Source organism: Carya illinoinensis, chromosome 1 (assembly GCF_018687715.1).
Source record: "Carya illinoinensis cultivar Pawnee chromosome 1, C.illinoinensisPawnee_v1, whole genome shotgun sequence".
Lineage (NCBI taxonomy): Eukaryota > Viridiplantae > Streptophyta > Magnoliopsida > Fagales > Juglandaceae > Carya > Carya illinoinensis.
Window position 1 is genome coordinate 32,519,440 of NC_056752.1, and position 13,873 is coordinate 32,533,312.

The 13,873-nt window shown below is 33.0% G+C and overlaps 1 protein-coding gene and 1 long non-coding RNA gene across 4 annotated transcripts; both read right to left on the reverse strand.

Moving 5' to 3' along the window:
* Window positions 1-258: 258 nt before the first annotated feature.
* Window positions 259-5,259, reverse strand: LOC122315364. The gene is made up of 4 exons (XR_006244018.1): window positions 4,492-5,259; window positions 733-2,441; window positions 531-625; window positions 259-437 (listed from the first exon to the last, which is right to left on the reverse strand). It is a non-coding gene; the product is annotated as an uncharacterized LOC122315364 (long non-coding RNA).
* Window positions 5,260-7,939: 2,680 nt separating this feature from the next.
* On the reverse strand, window positions 7,940-12,980 carry LOC122315371 (30S ribosomal protein S17-like). Of its 3 annotated transcripts, none has more exons than XM_043131252.1 (4): window positions 12,717-12,980; window positions 9,678-9,913; window positions 9,444-9,591; window positions 7,940-8,214 (listed from the first exon to the last, which is right to left on the reverse strand). In XM_043131252.1, the coding sequence occupies exons 2-3, from the start codon at window positions 9,837-9,839 to the stop codon at window positions 9,445-9,447; spliced, it is 309 nt and encodes a 102-aa protein (XP_042987186.1). In that variant the 5' UTR covers window positions 9,840-9,913; window positions 12,717-12,980; the 3' UTR covers window positions 7,940-8,214; window position 9,444. The 3 variants fall into 3 exon arrangements, with proteins under 3 accessions (XP_042987186.1, XP_042987191.1, XP_042987177.1); XM_043131257.1 differs by having other exon boundaries at window positions 9,678-9,894; window positions 12,717-12,979; XM_043131243.1 differs by having other exon boundaries at window positions 9,678-9,869; window positions 12,717-12,978.
* Window positions 12,981-13,873: the final 893 nt, after the last annotated feature.

Genomic DNA, 13,873 nt, shown 5'->3' on the forward strand with positions numbered 1-13,873 from the left:
TTGAATTCGTGTACAAGGGACAAACCCAACAGTTATGTATGAAACTCTTTGATTTTGTGTTATCTAATGTGAACGTCGCACTATGTATTTTGGATTACTATGTATTCAAGGGTAAAACCGTTTACCATGGCAAATAGTTCATGCCGAAATTTTGAAAATATCCTGTAATTGGTTCTTATATCCAACGTCACAACAATATAAGAAGTGAGGCAAATCACCAAGCTAAAGAGACCATGAACTTTTGAACAACAAACAGACTTTGTGGAATCTAAGTCTTCAAATTTCATTAAATAAATCAAACCCATCAACAGTCTACAATGTAAATACACAATCCAAACCCATCAAATCTCATTAATACAAAAGTCTACATTGTCTTCTGCAGCAGTCTACAATGTCTTCCATTAATTAACCTGAGGGCCATGCATTTCGAAGTTCACCTACAAGAAGTTCATGCAATATTTAAAATCAACACTTTTGAGAATGATTTGTTCGAAAGACAGATGCAATAGGGAGTATTAAGCTAAAGTTACCTGAGAAATAACACTTTGTTGTGTACCAGGCAGTTGCGATGGTACACTTTGTGGTGTACCAATTTGGTTTACTGAATCTGCGGCATTTAGTACATCTTTCAGATGTGAAGTTGCCCACATTTAAATAGTCATTGGTTAAAATTCAGCATACGCTTAAATGCTATAAAACTATATCAAAATCAAAATATTTAAATCTTCTTACATTTTTTCTCTGTCGCTTGCCACCAACTTTATTCTTGGTTTGCAACTTCTCTATGGTAGGTTGTTTCCTCTTTGATGGGGGCCTACCTTTACCTCTGACAACACGAGGACTCAACACTTTTTTCGAACTTCCAGTTTCAGCATCAGCGGAAATATGAGTGCTTGCAATAGTCGCTTGGGGCTTTGATTTAGTATAAATCGAATTCATTGCCTTAAGCTTCTCTGTCATATCCAGGGAATTTTCTTCGCTTTCAGATATACAGGAACCCAATACATTCGCTCACTATAGAGACTTTGAAGCCATGCATTTTCCTTCAAATTGTAGGTATCAGTGAATACCTCCCAAGACTTCTCAAACTCGTCAGAAGTATGAGAATCATAAACACATCTCTGCAATCCACTTTTTAAACCAGACTTAAATTCAGCATATGAACCCAACTTCTCTGGTAGTTTTCTCATTATGTGCCACAAACAGTATCTATGTCGAGTATTTGGAAAGACTATTGCTATAGCATTTTTTATGGCCCTGTCTTGATCAGTAATGATAGCTTTTGGCGACCTCCCATCCATACATTTCAACCAAGTGTCAAATAACCAAACAAATGTTTCAGTATTTTCACTTGATATCAAACCCGCTCCCAAAAGTATAGACTAACCATGGTGGTTAACACCAACAAACGGGGCAAATGGCATACCATATCGGTTTGTCAGGTATGTTGTATCAAATGTCACAACATTCCAAAATACTCATACGCTGCTCTGCTGCATGCATCGGCCCAGAAGACATTTTTTAATCAACCATCATCATCCAAATCCATCGATGAGTAAAACCCATCATTCTTATACTGCATTCTCTCAAAATAACCACGAAGTGCATCAGCACCTCCTTTGCCAAGTCTAAGGTGTCGAGCTTTGTCAATATAATTCCGGGCATCTTTTTCAATAAATGGAAGTTTCTCAAAACCATCGGCCTCAACAACCAATGAGTTAAAACTTTTAGACATACCTATGCCTGTCTTGTCGTTAATATCTAACTGCCTCTTTACAGAATCATCAATTGCGCGATTACATCTAAAAAATCTTGCCTTTTGTGGACTTAACCCATGGTTATGTGCATTGCAGACAGTAGTTATACGTAAGACACCATCAGCCAAAACTGCATTAATTCTCGCCTTAAAATCAGTATTCGTTGTTGGGCGGGGTTTAGAAATGTTGGTAATACGTTTTCTTGCCTTACCACCACGAGCACAACTAAGTGTTACATATCTAACACTCTCATCATCTTCCCTTTTATTTCTTTTTGTCATTATGCCGAATCCAGCCTGTCTCCCATATTACTTGTAGTAGTAAATGAGTTCTTTCTCAGTTTTAAAAAACATCCCCGGCGTTGGCTCTGAAACCCCACCATCACCATCATCATTTCCCAGCATTGGAAATGAAACCCCATCATCATCATTTCCCGGCGTTGGTTCTGAAACCCCATCATCATTATTTCCTGAGGTTGGTTCTGAAATACCATCATTATCATTTCCCGGCGTTGGCTCAAAAACCACCACATCATCATCATCATTCCCCAACACTACACCATGATTATCAATCACTACCTCATCATCCCCTGGTGTTGGCGTCTCCATATAATTACTGTTTTCCACAAAAAACAGCGATCGCCTAGCAGAAGTGCATTCTTCCCCTTTCTCCATCAAGAACAATCTTGATATATTTAAGCACAACATGAAAATGAAAAAATCAAAATAAAAAAAATTAGAGTTCTCCACAACATTTAAAATCATTAGAATTCGAAAGGAAAATAAATGTCTATTTTATGAACTTCATGACATATCGTGACAACATATCCAATCTCATTAACCAAGCTTAATACACAATCATGTATACACTGTGTATACACATATAAAAGAATATATATAACACCCCTTAAAAAAATCATGGCAAATAAGAATTGCAAAAACAACAACGGAAGAAAAACACATAACCTACTATGCATTAGTAGAAATGAAGCAAATTTTTAGCATATGTCGTTATTGTGAAAAAATATAAATAATTTGTTGCTTGCTCCTCCCATTATGCCGAATATATAAGCATAACATTTCCTTTCTTCAAAGATGAGAATACACATCATCTATGCACAAACCAATACTGCAAGTTTGACAAACCAACTATGAGACAATCGACTAGAAAAAGGGCAAATAGAAAGCCTATACAACATTCAAAGCAAAAAAAAAAGATGTTGAGAGTTTTAAGAACCCACTAACGACAATAAAAAACAGATTTAGTAAAACAGAGTTTTAAGAAGCCTCTTTCGGCTTCTGTTTTACCCAACCCACTAACCCACTAATCGGCTTCTGTTTTACCAAACGCAGATTCATGCAAACATCCAAGTTTTAAGAACCAAACTTCAGCCACTGCCTCCCACCCTCTCCCAAAACGACAATAAAAAAAATAAAAAGGAAGAAGAAGAAGAAAAAAGATGTTGAGAGTTTATGTTAGTAAAAAACATTACAAAAATGACAAATTATTACAATATAAATCAGTAAAACATGAGAAAACTACATTTTTACCAATGAAGTAAGCGGCAAACGATAGTGGAGCAGGTGGTGGTTCCGTGTGCTGCCTTCAACAAATGGGTCCAGTTCAATCACGCACAGGGGAGAGGGAAACGAGTCCAGAGTCAGTCACGCACACGTTCAAATGCCCACTTTCAGATTGGGTTTAGGTTGTAAGGGTAATATTGTAAATTTATGCTCAAAAGTGGGGATAATATGGACATTTCCCATGCTGGGACTGCAATACAGTCCCCTAAAGGGGACTGTATGTAGCAGCGCCCTGATTCTTATTCTTCATTCTCTCATTTCTACTCTCAGTGTTGCATGGATGTATTTCTTATAAGTGTATATAATGTTAAATGAATAGTATTATCGTCTAACATTTTCATTTCCAAATTTACCTCTATTTCTAATCCAAAATTTCAATCTCTTTACTTTTATTTTCTTTTTGCCAAGAAATATTTTTGTCTTTTTATATTTTTGCCGACAAATTTTTTTGTCTTTTTACATTTTGAACGTCTGTGTTTTTCTACTTATTTTGTTTCCAATTTTATTCTTTACTTTTTCCCTTACTTGTATTGTTTTCAATTTCACCGTCTAAATATTAATCGTCTTTTTACATTTGTAATATTATCATTTCGTCTAACTGAATCAAACCGATAAATATGAAACTTCATATTTTCCTATTGCTTGTGCTCTCTATTCTCGCTTTCTTAAAAAAAAAAAAAAATTGTCCGTGTTTCGAATTGGTACTCCTGATCTCGGCATTCTGGGTATGATTCTTATTCTTCTTTCTCTCATTTCTACTCTCAGTGTTGCATGGATGTATTTCTTACAAGTGTATACATCATATGCAAATGCATGATAGCAAAAAAAACCCGAACAGAATAAAAAACATATTTACATATTCGCATCAGTACTTCACAGAGAATATCCCCAACAAAATAAAAAAATGCATACGGATATACATGACACCAAAAAAAAATCCAATAAAATCGTTTGATTTTCATAACTTCAGTAGAGAAATCTTCTGATTTGCTCGCAGTTTGAGAGAGAGGGAGACAAGCAATGAGATGTACTCATAGCAGAAAAAAAAAAAAAAAAAAAAAAAAAAACACACACACACAAATACTGTAAAAAAAACCCCCCAAATATTCCAAATACAAATCTTGCGAAAATTTTGAAAAAAAAAATCTCACCCTTCAGAAGCTGTGAGGGAGGGCTCGTGGGCGACGACAAGGGGCCGTAGGTGGCGGATCTGATGAGGCAAGAATAAATATCAACCGAAAAAAAGAAAAAAAAATTACTACAAAACAGAATAACAATAGAAACAGAAAAGCAAGAATAAATATCAACCAAAAGAAAAATATAATAGACGTGAATCAAAAACATAAAAACCCTAGGAACACAGATCTAAACATGGTCTCTTCAAGTGTATGAAGTTTGAGAGGGAGAGGGAGGGTGGTGCAGTTTGAGATCATATGGTAAACAAACAACAACCCACAAAACAAAAAATAAAAACCAACCGTAGATCCACCCTACAGACCATACCCAAGGCAAGCCACATCGTAAAAGATCAACAAGAAAACAAAACAAAACAAAAATTATAGCAAATAAAGTACAACCTAGTTCTGCAATATACTACATAGATCAACAACAAAAGAAGAAAAAAATGGTACTAAAAAAAATCCACTCGGATCACACAAAGAGAGAGTGCAAATCTATGAAGGGGGATGATGAGGAAGGATGACACTTTGGCAGAACAACAATGCGAAGAGAGAAGATGCAGCTTTCTTCAGTATCGGAGAGACAAACAGTAGGAGAGGAAATAGAAGATGTGGTGTTCAGAGAGAGAGAGAGCCAGATTTTTGTTAGGTGCGGCGATTAGGATTTTGGTGTGAAAGTGAAAGCAAAGAAAAAGTCAGTATTCATGTGAAAGGGAGAAGATCTACTTTGTTCGGTCTTGTTTTAAGCTGGTTATGGTAAAATAGTCTTTAGATATATATTGTTATTGTTTTATTTGTTTCTTTTTGTCATGTGCAGTGAATGAACGTGATCTAAGTCACTTTTAGGTTCGGTTTGCCAATCAAAATTTTTATCTCAAACTCAAAATTCTCATCTTATCATTACAACTTTTCTAAATTTCCATATAAAATATAATAAATAGTTTAACTTTTTCTTAACTTTTTCATATCACAAAATAATAATAATATTAAAATATAATATTTTAATATTTCATCTTAAAATTCAAAATTCTCATCTTACTACCAAAATTCTCATCTTACTACCAAACCATTCCTTAAAAGATAATCATGTCACTCATGAGTCACAGACCTATAATAGAAATTAAAAAAGAAAAAGCAAAAAACTTATAAAATCATCAAGAGACCCTAGAACAAATATTAAAATAGAAAAAAAAATTCAAAAAGTGATTAATACACTATGGAGCCTGCAACATAATCTAATTAAAAAAAAAGTCATAAAAACGAAATAGCAAGAGTGGTCTACATTTACCGAATTGAAACCCAAATTTGATTATTTTATATGTGAATAGTTATAAATTTAAAATTAAGAAATTTTCATGTTTTATTAATGTGTTTAATAGTGTTTATAATATCGATTGTTTCTTTTAATACATTTATTTTATTCTAAAATCTACTATTTTGTTTGATCCTCTTATATTTGCATATGTACTGTTCTTCTAATATTTGCATTTGTATATATAATAAATATTTATATTATATTTTGTTTTTTATATAATAAAAAAATAATAAACAAAATATAATAAAATTTTAAACATTAATTTACATCAATTGGTAATATGACATTATTATATTTGCATGGAAGTCTCACTCAGAATCTTGACCATGTAATCGCATAGAAATGTTAGCAAGAAAGCTAATCTCTACTTTGAATATCTTTGATTCATATGGGCATCGTATTGTTTTTTTGTTACTATCATTTGTTTTTCCTTTGTTATTAATGCTATGATTTGCATTATTTCTAAAACTAAATTATTCTATCAATTATTCTTCCATTGAAATATAAAAAATTAATCGATTATACTCATTAAAACTAAATAAACTAATTAAGAAAGTAATGGTTGAGATGGTGCAACAAGAGAACCATATCAACAAATAAAGATGAACTTACCATATAGGAGGTATTACCACTTTCTTCTGTTGTTATCTTACCAGATGTTCTTATAGTGTGTGCTGAACTTAAACATAATCCTAAACTTATTATGAAAAAAATTGTGAGTTTTTATAATTAGGTGTTCGTTTGGAAGCAAATAGTAGAAGACTACTTTACTTACTAATCACTTCAAAGTTATGGTTATTAAATTTGTATACATAGCTCCAATACTTACTCTCATTGTTTTCAAAATTTGTTTGAAAAAATTCAAAAGTTTGATAAACAGTAGGTCATTATTACAAACATTATAACGAAAACCAAAAAAATGAAAGTAGCATTTCCTTTTTTTTTTTTTTTTTTTTTTGTGGTTTTTTTACAACTTTTTACATGTTTTTATTTTTTTTATATGTTTTATTAAAAATATTTTTGGTAATAAATTTCATTTAATGCATTAGTTCTTCTCTTGTAAGTTTTTTTTTTTTTTAAATACTGAATTTATTGATATCATTTCTCATTATTATTAGAATATTTTTTTTATGTATTTCTTTTTTTTTACAGATTTGTTGCTTTTGCTTTTACTTGACTCTTCATCAATCTAGTTGTTATCAATTTGTTGTGTTCACACTCTTCCTCTGTTTGTTCTCGACTTCCAGGTATGTTCTTTTCTATCTCATTTGAAAAAATATATTCATTTTTAATGCAGAAACTAATATTCACAGTTAAAGCAAAATTTTTATTACTTGACTTGTATAAATCGTTCTACTACATGTCTTGTGTAAACTGCAATAAAACGACTGGACATGATTATAATGAAAATTTCTTGTATTACAATTGCAAAAATATGAGTATCGAACAATCATGATAAACATTTTATTTCATCACTTTAAATTATCATTTTTTAAATAATAAATATAAAATAATAATTATAAAAATTATGCAATAATAACATTCTCATTAATTATAGTTGTCAAGCCTATTTGGAAATAGAGGATGACATTGGATGCATAACAGTTGTTGCCTTTAGACCTGGTGGCAGAAGAAATACTGAATTCTACAGTCGTTGATATGTTCGAACATATAGGCAAGGTAAAAAATCTCTTTATAAATTTATTCAAAAAAACTTATTACATTATGTTTTATATTTTTTCATTATTATAAGAACACCTATCATAATCTCATCACTTTTTTTATTATATCTTTAAATAGAACACTGACTCGTATGTAAAATTCATATTTATTTTCTTTATTTCTATCATTTGACTATACATACGGTGCATATTGCCATTAGCATATATATATATATAATTAGTATACAAATTATGCCCCCCACTAGGCAAACGTCCAAAGGACGTTCCCCGTCCCTCTACTAGTAATATATATATATATATATATATATGCAAACTTGATTAGAGAGGAGGAGAAGAAGAAAAAGAAGGGAAAAAAATTTTATTTTATTTTATTGTATTTTTTTCTAAAATTTTTTAGCCCCTTTTTTTTGTTTTTAACAATAAATGAATGAAATCCACGGCGTCTTGGATATAGCATTGAACAGAAGTGCAATTCAAGAGATTGTCAAGAGAACTCAATAGACAATTATGGCTATAAGTCCCTCTTCATAGCTGTTGAGTCCATACCGTTCAAAAGGTACAGATAATAATTAAAAAAAGAAATAGAAATCTAGACTTTTCATCAAGGATTGTGCAGATGCTAGTAAGCAGCTATTGGAACAGGCTGTCCTCTAGAACTCAATATTCTCAGCTTTTCAGGAATCCTGCATAGAACATCACCTGCAAAGAATATAAAATATCAAAACTACACTTTAAAAAGGGCTGCTATTCAGTCTCCTAATACTGAAGCTGTACGGCTATGCTTTGGCTCATCTCATTCTCAGTTACATTTTCCTGCAACTAGTTAGTGAAAAAAGCACCGTAGCATTACTCTTAATACAGTAAAAACCATCTCGTTGTTAGTTAAAAATAGGGATATAATTGGAAGTTATGACATTGACGACTTATAGGAGTTATTTTTTACTAACAATGAGATGGTTACAACACTACAAATTTTCCTGCAATGAGATTGTTAGACAGATTTTGACGACTTATGACATCCCATTGTTAGTCAACAATACTACAAATTTTGCTACATCATGGTTACAAACTAACGTAAGTCGTCAATGTCATAAAATCATGTCGCACACCACCAGCTCTAGTTAAATTCGGAGCACAAAGCACACAACCTGTTGATACCACACTTGGCATCACTAGTAACAGGCATAACACTTTTTTTTTTTGGATAAGTAGTAACAGGCATAACGCTTTTTGAGAAAACAATGTTGTAACATTTGTAGCGCGTATAACATTTCTGTGACTTGGTAGTTGGCACAGTCCTGCGGCAACTGATAACCTTCATGAAGTTCAAGTTTGATTCATTGAGAAATTGAACAAGTATCAAGCTCAAGTTAGAGACACATAAACATGGAACCCAGCAACGTGGAAGGTCAAAGTTTTCAAATGCAGTAGACGGTACCACAAAAATATATACCCAGTAATTCCTGGAATGTAACTAGGTGTTTTCTTTTGCATGCTCCCTGTGTAATTGGGCAACACCTATTTCATTTGTATTAATAAATTTATTTTAGTTCGTGCGCTGGTGGTGGTTTGGGGCAGGCATGTCTTTGGGCTTGGGCTAGGGGCTTTGTTACGTTCATTTTCCTAGAGATGGGTTTATCTTTTTTTTTTTTTTTTTGCACTCCAATTAGTTGTTTTCTCTTGTATACATCCAGTGTACTTCGCTATGCCTCTTGGCATTAATAAATTTGTACTTATCAAAAAAAATATTATTTTACCTATAAAAAAATATAGCAAGAGAGTCCAAAGAGTGAAGCTATCTCCAGATAGAGCTTTCTTGAAAACTAGCAATTTCCTGATTGATCGTATTTGATGTAAACAACAATAACACTAACAAGCATTTAGTGCAAGATAAATGTTGCAAACTCAAAATAAATATTTGAGCAAACCTTAGGAGGGGGGTGTTGAAATAGGCAAGGATGGTGGTGGGGGTTGAGTATTAGAGGAGGGCGGTTCGTAAATTCTGGCTTTCTTGAGGATTTCAGCAACAACCCAACGCTTACGTTTGCTAAGTGGCCTTGATGGATCCAATCGGACCTGAAATTCAATAATTTATCAATTAATGGGTGGAGATGTGAGAGAGAGAGAGACAGACAGAGACAAAGAGAGAGAAAGAGCAATACGCGGTCTCCGATGTTGCATTGATTGAGCTCGTCGTGTGCCATGAACTTGGAGGTGCGCTTGACAAAGCGGTTGTAGAGATTGCTATGGAACAACCTCTCCACTGCCACGACCACCGACTTCTGCATCTTGTTCGATACTACCATCCCTACCACTTGCTTCATCTCTGTCCCTCTGCCTCTCTTTCTCTCTCTCTGTAACTTTTAGGTTTTAGATAGCCTTCAAGATGCACAGTTTCCTTTTATTGGAATTTAGTGCTCCCTCTTAGTAAACCAAGAGTGTCATATTTTCATTCTAATTATTATGGAAATTTTGGAATAGGAAATAGTATGCATTTCTAATTTAAGCTAGGGCAGATACAAGTATTATAATTATAATGAAAAATTTTAAAATAAATCTTCATAATTAATTCAGCCAGTACACAATATTACACAAAACATGGAAGAACAAAATAAATACTGTGATTTACAGTTTCAATCCATAATTATTGTCGATCACCTTCAGTGGCTTAGATCAAAATACAGTGAGCTCACTAAAAATCCAGCAATGTAGTTGCTGGACTTAAACTCAAAATCAAAGCAACAGGCCTACACAAGTTGGTACAAATCTTCCCCCATCTCCCAACCCCTCAAACAAGCAAAGCAAAGTAACTAAACTAAACAGGCTTCTCAAGTCTATCAAGTTAGTGTGGTTTTAAGAGCCATTTGTTAGTCATTGCAGTAGTCTCCATCTCTGACCTGATTATACTTTGAATGAATGTCTGTGTATTAACTCAAATGTCTCAAATCAGCTCTTCTGTAGCAATGATAGATATAGTGGGTTACAAATGGAGGTCTGGGTAGAATGTCTTTGTGGAACTTCACTGCCGAAGTTCAACACTATAAATGTATGCGTGCAAAGATATATAGTGGGTTACAAATGGAGGTCTGGGTTACAGATCCTGTCTTCTCATTCTAGGTCACAAAATTTGCAAATAAACAATGACCAAATTGGTTTCTGTAGATAAAACAAAACAAACCACAGATACAAATCTAAACCAAAAGGGAAAAAAATAATAATAAAAAAAAAATGAGATAAGTCAATTTGTAATTGAACAAAAAGGGGTACCATACCGACAGATTTGAAAGAAAAATGAGTTAATACAATGATTCAAGATTAGTAAGAGACATAGTGAGAGAGAACCATACTAGCAGCGATGGGGGTAAAGGAGTTAGGAACTTAGGGTTTCGGCGACCCTTAGTAGGATTAAGAACAAATACTTCATAACAAGCCCTCAGATGCATTAACAATAGATGAAAGAAACCATGGCAGACTGAAACCGAAATCACCAAGTCACTAGAAACCGAGAGATGAAAACGTAAATCATAACTACGAATCTAGGGATCTAAGGTTCTAAGATGGCACAGATAGAGAAAGCAAGAGAGAGAGTGGCGGACCTCCGCGGGCAACAGGGTGAAGTGGGGAAGAAATATTTCAGTGTTGTATTTTTAATTTTGTGCTTTGTTGTAATTTGTTCCTGGGAACGACCAAATTGCTCTCCCTATGGGTGTAACTGGTCCAGTTTAGTCTGGTTCGGTCCGGTTTTGGTCGTTTTTTAGAACCGAACTAGTATATACTAGTTTTGCATTTTCAAGAACCGATACCACACTGGTTACCCTTATAAACCGGTGCTTCCGGTCCGGTTTGGCCCCGTTTTCCAGTTTTAAAAATGTGCCAATGTGTCATAAAAATATATGCTCTTGTAAAAATACTGCTACAAAAAAACTGCTATAAAAAACAGAAATGTAAATCTGCTGTAAAAAAAAATCTAAATCAGTGCTTAGTTAATCTGATCAAAACCCTAAATTAAACAGCTCAATAGCTAGCATCTACAAAACCCCAAATTTTCACAACAATTTAATTACATTATGGTTCAAACAGAAAAATGCTAATCAAATCAGTTATCAGTGTAATGAAATCAGCTCAATCACTAATAATTTAATAAACGTACAGACAAATCAGTGTAATAATATTATGGTTCAAAGCTTCAAACACATCTATGAAATTAAACAGCTCGATAGCTAGCATCTACATTAATATCTATGAAATCAGTGTACTGATTCAATGAAACAAAATAAACATCGAAAATTAAAAACACCGATAACCCTAAACAATAAACTGTAAACATAGAGGCCACGAAAGGGAGATGCCGGCGACAGTGCAAGAGGGGCTGTGTGCGACAGTGCGAAAGGGGCTGCGACAGAGAGGGGCTGCGTTGTAACACAGCCGCCAACGAGGACCCTTAAAGCAGGAAGAGAAGCGGCGGGGAGGAGGCTTATCGAAGGATCGAAGGAAGAGGCAGAAACCCTAAGTCTGGAAGCAACCGAAGCATAGTCCGTTGAAGTTAGGGGTGTAACCGGTCCAGTTCAGTCCGGTTTTGGACAAAATCTAGGACCGAACCGGTAGGCAACGGTTTTGTATTTTTCAAAACCGATTACGCACCGGTTTCCCTCATAAACCAGTACTCCGGTTTCCGGTCCGGTTTTAATAACATACAAATTTGTCATAAATAATTCTGTTTAAAAAAAAAAAAAACTGATTTAAAAATTCTGTTTTATTAAAAATCTATTACTATTTACAAAAATCTGCTCTACAGAAAAAAAAACTGCTATGTAAAAAAATTCTGCTATCAAAAATCTGCTATGTAAAAACATATTAATAGACCAAGCAATCACACACTTTATAAAATAATAGACCAAGCAATATATAAAACATATTAATATTATCAGTACTAGCATCCACATTATTTATAATTATTATTATTATTATTATTTTTTTAAATGATCAAAACCATTTTATACAAACACAATCACAAAAATCCTAAATTTTGGATTCAACAATCCTAATAACACAAATCCTAAATTTCGGATTCAACAGACAACAACCCCAATAACACAAAAATCCTAAATTTCGGATTCATAGTACTAGCAAGTTTCATTGTTTCAAAATAATTTCATACAACTTAGATAAGTGAAATGAAAGAGAAAATGGAGAAAAATTACCGTGGGTCCGTGAGAGGGGCTGCGTGAGGGGACGTTCACGGCGTGGGCGAGGGCTGTGCGTGGAAGACCCACCGAGATGCACCAGGGCAGTGAGGCACGGCAGTGACTGTGAGGAAGAAACCGAAGTCTGAAGAGTGAAGATTCAAGAAGAAGAATGGAAGAAGAAGAAGAAGAAGAAGAGACTAGAGAGAGGAGACTGGGAATCGGCGCAGGGCAGCAGGGATGAGGGAAGGGAGAGGCACGGGACTGAATGAGGAGAGAAGAAAAAAAAAAACTTCTGTAAACCTAATTTTCACAAAACGCACCGTATACGTAAGTAGAGTTCTCGGACTGGGCTGCCGGCTGGGCTGGGTCCAAAACAGAGAAAATACACACTTAAATGGCTAAAATAAGCCAAGTCCGAAAATAGAGGATCCAAAAAATAGTACAATAAAGTAAATACAAGATAATTAAAAACATTATAATAATTATATTATTAAATACAAAACAATAACTAAGACTATTATAGTATTAGTGTTACTACTACATATAAGTCTATATATAGACTATACAGTTAGTTATACATTAAAGAATATAATTATTAATGACTATTAGTATTAGTATATATATATATATAATAAACTATTAGTATTAATATTTAATACTATAAGTCTATATTAGACTATTAGTATTAGTATATATATATATTAGTATTACTTATAGTTATATAATATATTAGACAATATAATAGTATTAATGGTAAACTATTAGTATAACTATATATTAGTATTAGTTATGGTGATTTAGTATAACTATATTAGTTTGAGTATAACTATAGTCTATATTAGAATATTAGTATATATGTGATTATTTTTTATGTGATTATTTAATATAGTGATTTATATTCTAATTTATAAATAGACTTAAAAATATATTACCAATAGTAATATTGTATTAGACTATTAGTATCATTATAAATATTAGTATTCATTATAGTGATTATAATTACCATCTAATGATATTAATATTTTTTAATTGTTATAGTGAGTTTATTTTATTATAACTATATTATTGATAGACTATATTTATAGTATTAGTATATTAATTTAGTATTAGTGTTACTATATCATTATTTTATATATGATTATTTAGTATAATACTAATAGTAATATAGTATT

Coding starts and splice junctions, on each gene's coding strand:
- LOC122315371 (XM_043131252.1), bottom strand. CDS start 9,839: ATGAAGCAAGTGGTAGGGATGGTAGTATCGAACAAGATGCAGAAGTCG. Junction 9,592..9,677: donor AATGCAACATCGGAGACCGC/GTATTGCTCTTT, acceptor ATTGAATTTCAG/GTCCGATTGGATCCATCAAG.